The 9,323-nt window shown below is 38.2% G+C and overlaps 1 protein-coding gene across 1 annotated transcript; it reads left to right on the top strand.

The window, feature by feature from the left end:
• Positions 1-1,240: 1,240 nt before the first annotated feature.
• LOC122671244 (embryo-specific protein ATS3A-like) lies at positions 1,241-2,061 on the top strand. The gene is made up of 3 exons (XM_043868365.1): positions 1,241-1,379; positions 1,519-1,635; positions 1,762-2,061. Exons 1-3 carry the CDS (start codon positions 1,254-1,256, stop codon positions 2,059-2,061), a joined length of 543 nt encoding a protein of 180 aa, XP_043724300.1. The 5' UTR covers positions 1,241-1,253.
• The last annotated feature ends 7,262 nt before the right edge of the window (positions 2,062-9,323 follow it).

Raw genomic sequence — 9,323 nt, 5'->3', positions numbered from 1 at the left:
GCAAGAAAATTTTAATGTTGACATGAGCCCAATGATTTGAAGTCTACCCAGAGGTAGAAGCACTCTTAGAAGTTAATTACATAATTGCATATTAAGTTCCAAATCTATACCAAAGAAAATGGTTTAAGGGGTCAACAGAAGGAATTTTACCAGCACCATTAGGACAGGACCAAGCACACTGGAGTAGCCAAAGAAATAAAGAATCTTCCTGGGTACACCTGTACCAAATTCAATCAGGAACTGTTTAACCTCTTCTCCCTGAAAGACAAAAAAAAAAGAGTACTTGGTCAAACAGGGTACTCTACACCTCTCACATTATTTTTTTAATAATCCATGAGCGAAGTTGCAGGGTACACCTTAGGCTTAGAGTCGGGTACACCCTTCCCTTAAAATAATCACTGTGAGAAGGTGTAGAGTGCTTGCTCAAAGAACCCTCTCCGTTATTTATCTCCATACAGAAACCACCAATATATCTCACCCTTTTTTGTTTTTTGGTAAAACCAATATATCTCACCCATCAATGCGAAAATTGTGAAGTCATGAGCAACTTGTAGTTAGTACTACTAAAACAAAAGTATATATGATCATCCGGTGCAAACGGTACTTATTTGGTTTTTCAATTTTAAATCAAATCACATTGGATAGAGAACCTATGAAATCAGAATCGGATCATTTCCTTACCGTCTGATTTGGTTCGATTGTAAATAATGTGGTACGGTTACAGTTTTCGATTCTTGCTCCATTTTGATACCCCTAAAAAAAAATGCCATCCTAGATACCTTTTTGTCAGTACCTCAATAAATAAAACCAAGTGATAAACCAACTTTTTCTCGCAAATTAAATAAGCAAACAAAAGTCGTACCCAAAAGATATATTAAGTAAACAGAAGAAATTTTTTTCCTTGGTAATGAAGTATCCTCATCCAAGTCTAATATGAAGCAAGAGGACTTGGACCTCTTTGGCTGACTAAGCCCTCTAAGGTTTGTGCACGACCCTGCAACACTATGAGTCGAGACATATTAGGGTCCTATGTTCACTCAAGAGAAAGTTTCCATTCAGACGGTGGCTCCAAGAATGAGAGACGGAGTCGAACTCAGGACCTTCAGCTTCCTCAGCCTCGTTCCTTTCCAATTTTGACCTTAGAAAGAGACAGAGAGAGAACGTGAGAGCATAAAAGGCCCACCTGTCTCGGATCAACTCTCAATCTCTCTCACTTTCCCATTTTCTCAAACACCTCCTCCACCTTGTGAAAAATGTTCAATCCGGCCATTCTCCTCTTCGTCCTTTTATTCTTCGTTGTCTCAAGTGCCGAATCCATAATCAATCGACAACCTCAGGAGTTCAGATCTTTCAAGATCCAAAACACCCAGACAACCCAGGTACGCTTAAAATTTCTTCCTATTTCTTTAGTTTAATGTTTAAGAAGAAGAAAAAGAACCAAATTGGTATTATTCTGTTATTCAACTTAATTTTCCCCATTTTTTGTTTCCCCTTTCTTTCTGGGACTGTCTCCAGAGTAGTCAGACCGGGAGGAGCACCTGTTCATACACGGTGACCATAAAAACGAGCTGCTCATCAGTAAGATTCACCCGAGACAGAATCAGCCTCTCATTCGGCGATGCTTACGGTAACCAGGTCTGTATCGATGATCAGTTCTTCTTCAAACTTTTATAATGTGTTTGTTCTCTTCAAATTATTTAATGGTGGGTGAAATTCCATATTCTTAAAAGGAAAGCTGATCTAAATCATCTGGTGGATTAGGTTTATGTCCCAAGGTTGGACGACCCATCGTCTCGGATTTTCGAGCACTGCTCGACGGATACGTTTCAGATAAGAGGGCCATGTACCTATCAGATTTGTTATCTCTATCTGCTAAGATCCGGTTATGATGGTTGGAAGCCGGAGACAGTGAAGGTGTACGGAGCTTCTAAGGTTTCCTTCAATTACAACACCTTCATTCCCAATGGAGTTTGGTTTGGTTTCAATCTCTGCAATTCCAATCTCAACGACGTTTCCAGTTCCATCTCCTCCTCCTCCTCTGCTGCTGCTGTTTCCATGTAGAGTAGTTTAATCGTGCGCTACGACAGGCATTTGTGGAGGAATGAGGAGGGTAATGTTAGCCATCGGATCATGATTGTCTAGAGTTGTACAATGGGGGGGAATGCAGCTAATTAGTTGTTCTTGTTTTGCATTTCCTGAAATTTTAATAAATATAACAAAATAAAATGCGGGGAATATATCGCATTTGCTTGGACCTCCTCAGTCTCTGTAACTTTTTTAGACTTTTGTCCTTTAATTTTCTCTTTTATCCCCTTGGGAGCTGGTTTTTAGTATATATAATAAAATAAAAGGGGCTCTGTTTGTTTTCGCGTAAAAATTTACCTTGAAAATTTACTTCAAAAAATTTGATTATAAAATTTTATAGGTATAAAAGTTTTCCAATGTTTGTTTTTTGATGGAAACAAACATTGAAAAATTTTTCAACATGTAAAATTTATCGTAGAAAAATTTTCAAGTAAAATTTTACGTTGAAACAAACAGAGCCTAAGGGAAAATTACTTAGATCCATTAGATAAGAACGAAAATTACAAGATAAGGAGGTTTTAAATTTGTTTTACATCTACTATTTTTCATTTTGAAAAGATTTACTTAATCCCCAAAGTTTATTAGTACTCATGCCACATTAGAATAAAATAAAAGAAAACGTCCAATTTTGGTATGGCTGATATCGATACGATATTGATCCAGATTTAAGGATGTCAAAGCCAAACCGAAACCGAGCCGAATTAATCAAACCGAATTGAATAAATTTGGTTTGGTTTCGGTTCTGATATATGAGCATTTAATTCGGTTTGGTTCGGTTCGATTTCAGTTTCACTTAAAAAATTGTCATTTTTAATTTGGTTCGGTTCGGTTTCGATTTCACTTAAAAAATCATCGGTTTGAATCGAAACCAAATCGAGTACCACACTTGAATCCAAAACCCTATATCTTTTTTTTATATTATTTTTATGGTGTTGGCTTTCCTTTTGGAACTATAATTTTGATGTGTTTTTCTTACTTTATTTATTAAAATTTTTGATTCCTTTAAGGTTTTGTGAGCATTTTATTTATACAAATGGGGTTTCTTGAGAAAACAACAAAGCAACAACAATTGTCAGCCTAGCAGAAAAGAATTGTATAGGAGAACTGAATTGGAACCGTATTGGAGAACCAAATTAGACCCCTATTGGAAAATCGAATTAGAACCGTAATCGAATCAAACCGAGTGGGTTCGGTTTCGATTTTCACTTCCAGAACCAAGTCGGTTCTCGGTTCGGTTTTGGATCACACCATCAAGACATGGAACCAAACCAATTGACACCCTTTATCCAGTTTGAATCGGACGATTTTACCCCTAAATTTTAATTAAAAAAAAATAGAGCTTCTATTTCTGCCACCGGTTGATCAACCAATGATCCACCAGTCAATCATTGATCAACCAGTGACATTTGCTGGTGGGTTCCAACAGTTGATTCATACTCTGCCCTTCTGGGAATTCTTTAGGCATTCTTCCAACATTTGATCTAACACTTTTTAAACGCAATTAAGTAAGATACAATCAACCTGGTGAGGTCTATTGAGGAGTCGCTCAGGCTTTGATTTTGGAATTGAATCGCCAAGTCTTGAGATAAGGTGAGTGGGTGTGGTTTGACTTAATTTCTATAGAGTTTCAAATTCATAAATATTGTGTGATACACACATGAAATCCATCATTCTGTTCGATAATCTTAACCATGCATACTTTAATTTCATAACCTCACTATGCATGTTTCAATTTTATAACTTCACTATGTATGTTTTAATCGATTTATATCTTGGTTGTATATTGTGTTTGGGAAATTGGATACGGTGTGGCCGAGGATGTTCCAGTACCGTGATCGTCATGCTAATTGCGTTACATACATGTTGCATTAGACAGAGGCTTGGAAATGGGTTGCGGTGTAGCTGAGGTCTGTTTTCGTATCGTATTCATCATACTAACTGTATTTAAATTCCTTACTATTGTAATAGAAATATCTGATATATTAGGCTTGGAAATGGGTTGCGGTGTAGCCAAGGTTTGTTCCGGTACCGTATTCGCCATACTCAATTGTATGTGTATGTATATACTCAAAGAAACGGGAGGACAGTGTGGCCGAGGGTATTCCGGTACTGTGATCGCCGGCCTCAAGTCTATATATATAGCATATATGTGATATATTGTCATGGCATGTACACATGTGGATAGGACAATTGACCTTGTGCTACAACCCTTGCCAACAGGGGTTACTTGTTGGATAATCCACCATGGTAGGTCCGATGTTGTTCCGAGACCATGGTGCCAGGTTAACTATCAGGGGTTTGCTGGGTGACCGAGACACATTCCGGGACTGGCAGGCTCACTCTACAACTAGGGTAGTATCGCTAGGTGACCGAGGCACATTTTGGGATCAAGGGTACTGCCTATTGTATTGCAGTAGTACTATTACCCTTGACTTAGTTTTGTTGTTAGGTGGATATTAATAAAATTGAATTCATGCACCGTATCATGGACTATATGTGTATGCTTGCATGCCCCCATCCCCTGATTGAGCTTAGTGAAGCTCACTCCACGTGGATACTCCCTTTTAGATTGTGATGCAGATTCAGTAGTGTCATGTACCGTGGACAATTTCTCCTCTGTGACAGAGTATGATGGAGACGAGAGGACACCAAAACCCAAGGGACACGATGCTGGTTGCGAATGCTACGACTGTGCTTACGATGTATTGTGATCGAGGACGTGATGTCCTCCATTTATGATTTCTAATGAGTTTAACCATTTGATGTAACTATTATTTACGATATGGTTAACTGTTGGATCAAGAATAAACTTGAGATATGTAATATTCTATCACACTTAGTTTCCCAGCTGAGAGAATCAGTATTACTATATGTTTTTTTCTTCCACCGTCGTTGATTATTATGATTGTCTTGAGTGTGACTGTAACGTTAAGGTACCATGTCAGTGATCGTAGTAGGCTGAGTAGGATGATGGTAAGCATCCTAGTCACATCTCCTGGGTTACAAGGAGTGGGCTATGACAAAATCTGTGAGAGTTCTTGGCTGATCTCGTCCTACTCTTTATTCCAACTTCTCCTCAACTGGATTTGGAGTTTACTTTGTAGTACAAAGCACTCTGTCTCCGTTTCTTGGCTGAGCTTCTCCACATCTGTGAGCTGTGTGAGTTCATGGTTTAGACCGAACAGAACTCATCTTGTTTTTTATTAGGCAGACAAAGAAGGCAGAGGAAAGGCATAATTGTTTTGAGCTGCAGAGACTGTTCGAACTTTGAAGAAGATGGATAATCCATAGCGAGAACGCAGAATATGTTTTTTGTGCATTCCAGAACGAGGTCCGTTCTTGTTTCCATTCTAGGAATTTAAAATGAGAATATGTACCAAACAACGATTCTGTCGTTTTAGAATGCATTATATGACCATAACACATTCTAAGAATGCATACCAAACACTGCCTTCGTATTTCTCATCTTCCATCCATGTTAGAAATAGTATGTGTGCCCTGCGTGGAAGTTCATACTAGGAGATGCTAATACACATAGACATTGTGTAGATTCACCTAGGGGTATCAAACGGTCGGTTCGGCCCAATTTCGATCAGGCTGAATCGGTTTCAGTCTCGGAATGAGTGAGACCAAAACCAAATCATTAAGAAACTTCGATTTTTGGTCGGTTTCAATTTCGATCCAATGCGGTTTCGAATTATTTCGGTTATCCAATACCGGGTTAATATCAGTTTAGATTGTTTTTTTTTTTTCCTCGGGTTTGAACCACAATGAAATCTTACATTCATAACTTGTATTGAGGAAATATTCGATAAAAACACTTTAATTCACCTTCCCCAAGTCAAACAAGCAAACAACCATGAATAGGAGGAAAACTAAACAAAGAGAATAAATTATAAGGGGAAGATAACTAATATTGAAATCAACGGACAAATAGAGTTTGTAGCGAAATCATTGCTACAAATCATAAAATTATTTATCATTAATTGTAAAGAGAAGATAACTAATTTTGAAATCAATGAATAACTAGTGAATGAGAAAGATAACTAATATTGAAATCACTAAATCAACCCTACTATCAAATCATTAATTTACTATCCAACTAATATAGTGAACAAGGAGATCAATGGAAGTCTTGTTACAAATCAATTTTCCTATTCATAAGCTCTCTTTGATTTTTAGCAATTCCCCTTACAACCAGAAATTTTCTCATTAATATTGAAGTCAATGGATAATCAATTCACCTATTCATAACCTTATATTCAATATTTTTTATCAGTTTCATCCGGTTCGGTTTTCGGTTTGGATATCAATCGGTTTGCTATGGTCTGGTTTTCAGTCGATCCCGTCATAAACCAATCCAAATCCAATCCAATAAGGATCGGTTCAGTTCAATCCGGGTTTTTTCGGTCGGTTTCGATCGGTCTTATCAGTTCAGGCTAGGTTTTGACATCCTTAGGTACAATTACAACCTCTCCCCGCAGGCCATTGGTCTACATTTTGCTGGCTATGCCATAGATAAACTACTACCCTGGTGAGAGGTGCAACACAAACTGGCTAGGTTAGGTTGAGGTTCAATCAAGACATAGCCTCTGATGGTATGTCTTAGATATGAGATTCTCAATCAGATCAACTTGGGTTAGTTCAGTGGGCGGAACAAACCCGACAAAAAAAAAAAAAAAAAAGAAATTCGGATTATGAAACCATCTACAGCATCCTTATACAGAAGATGGATATGGTTGGCCTAGTCTGTCCAATCCTAAGTTCATTATAACTGCAAAAGAAAATTTTCCTCTGTTTATTCTACCTTTGCTTACTCCTTGAAGGCTGGATTCCCATACCTTTTCTGCAGGAAATGAATATACAAAAACCAGCAATCCTGTGACTTCACTCAAGGTTGGGGATGAAATTATGTTGAGGGTGCAGGGTAGAACCTGCCATACAGGAATAGAAATTCACCAATTCCGCAAACAGAAGTACTTCGTCCCATGCTTAACAACCCAGAACTTTGTGATGGCTTCACACAATGAGAAATCCAAAAGAAACACCTTTTTCTTCTTACAGCAGGGTGGCATCAATCTAATGATAAGGTTAGACTTAGGTCGTGCTTGTTTACACCTTAATATCTACAAACAAATTGATCTTTGCATAAAACTTACAATACAAACTACCACCATACCTGGGTTTGAATGATACAAGCATGTGCTGCACGATCACTTCTTCATTCAAGGATCAAACCAGTCTCCAGCTTAAAGCCTCCCAGCATTTGAACACACAGAAACAACACCTGACACAGTAATCTGAAGTCTAAAGGATGTTATAGTAGCGGAATCTGTTTCTTTAAACAACATCAGTGGCTCACTAGGTGGCGGTTGTTGCCATACCAATTGATACTTGAGGTCCGGGAATTTTAAATATCGGCCTTTGTTGTCCATTTCACAAACACCAACATTTAGAGACAAATCAAATCATTAACTCAAACAAGGTTTGTATATCCACATCAACATGCACCAATATCCCTTCTCACAAGGACAGGGGGTGGAGTGGAAAAAGAACAAGCTGAGAGATGCTAACTTCTATTTGCTAATGTTGCTGAAGAGTTGACATTGAGTTATAGATCTCTTGGATGTGTTTCTGATGCAAAGCTATGAGATCAGGATAAATTACCCAAAAAGCAAGCTTGTGTAAAGGCGGACCAGAACTTAATAGTTAACACTTCCTACATCTCTCTTGCTACGGCTTTTTAGTTTCATCTCAATGTTTCTAACAAACACCCTAAAAAAAATCCAGTAGTTTTCCTCCCCCCCCCCCCCCCCCAAAAAAAAAAGAAAAAAACTCCTCTACAAAGTGCAACTGACAAGATCATACACACACAACACTGATCAGATTCCACAGAATCAGGGATAGAGAAAATATTTGGATGTGGCAGCATAAGCCTTTTTCTTTGTGAGTATGTGGTGGCTGCTTCTTGAAATCGATCTTGTGAACCTCAACCTCTCCATGAATGAATTCTTAGACAATAAGCATAACTCAAAGACCATCAATTTCTATGATGAAAAAGTTTGAATTTGACAGTGTAGATGATGCTGCCATATGTTCCAGAGACAGATGCAGAGTTTATACCAGTGCCATCCTTATGATTCTGAACCTTGAAATGATCAGTGTGCCTAGTCACTGAGATGTCCAGATCTAAACACCTCATAAGCATGGTCATAGTGTCCAGGTTGCACCATTGGATAACCTTCATATATCCATCCAGAAAGAGAACAAAAAAGTATTGTGGAAGAGCCTATGAAGTTGAAAGATAAACAATTTTCAGAATTGCAATCCAGGGATTTGGTTTTGGGATCAGCAGAATGGGGGACAATACCTCAAGGTTGTGATAGGGAGGGAGGCTTTTCCAAACCACCAGTCTAAACAAACTAAAATGATTACAAGAAATTACTATTGATACTATTGAATCTTGACCTCCGAGGATTGACAATAGTTACTAATGAAGCGGTAATAACAATTACAGCATATAATCCTTCATCAAATTATGTTGTCCATGTTATAAATTCACTTTTTTACCTCTATATGTTTCTATCTTCAGCATGTATTTTGAAAGAGAACGTTCGACCTTTACAAGCAGTATTGCTTAATAGAAGATCCTAATGCACCAGACTCCCCTCCCTCCACCTTCCTCGGTACTGGAAAATTAAAAACAAAAACACTTCTTCTCCAAAAGGCAGATAAATATTGACTTTTCGCCCAGAGATGACCAGGAAAGATGCAAACAAAGGGCAACCAAACCCAAAGAATTAGCTGATGCCTGCCCAAAGCTGGAAGGTCAAGTTCGAAAGCTGATAAAGCCATAGAGGGAATCTGGACAGCCATAGAAGCAGGAGTTTAAGATTTATGGGGCCTACATCTAGACCAATAGGGTTGGGTAGTTGGGTTTCATGTTCTTGAGTAGGGTCAAGGGTGTAGTACCTTAGTACAACTAATGGTCAGAGCAGGTTCTGATTTGCATTATTCATTAGAGAGTTATTACATTTTTAAGTTAGGGTGCAGGGTTAGAGCACTGGTCTTGATTCACATGTCATTAGAGAATGTCGTTACAGCTTGGAAGTCGGCCTTTGGGTGCAGTGGGGCAATAACATAATTTAAAGGAAAATTTAGTACTTATGAATGGAATTTAAGTTATTCAGGCCTTTTATCTATTTTCAATAAATTTGGGGCTAATAAGCTTGGTGACA

Source organism: Telopea speciosissima, chromosome 8 (assembly GCF_018873765.1).
Source record: "Telopea speciosissima isolate NSW1024214 ecotype Mountain lineage chromosome 8, Tspe_v1, whole genome shotgun sequence".
NCBI classification, from domain to species: Eukaryota; Viridiplantae; Streptophyta; class Magnoliopsida; order Proteales; family Proteaceae; genus Telopea; species Telopea speciosissima.
This window is presented reverse-complemented; position numbering and strand designations above follow the sequence as displayed.

Coding starts and splice junctions, on each gene's coding strand:
- LOC122671244 (XM_043868365.1), top strand. CDS start 1,254: ATGTTCAATCCGGCCATTCTCCTCTTCGTCCTTTTATTCTTCGTTGTC. Junction 1,380..1,518: donor AAAACACCCAGACAACCCAG/GTACGCTTAAAA, acceptor TGTCTCCAGAGT/AGTCAGACCGGGAGGAGCAC. Junction 1,636..1,761: donor GCGATGCTTACGGTAACCAG/GTCTGTATCGAT, acceptor CTGGTGGATTAG/GTTTATGTCCCAAGGTTGGA.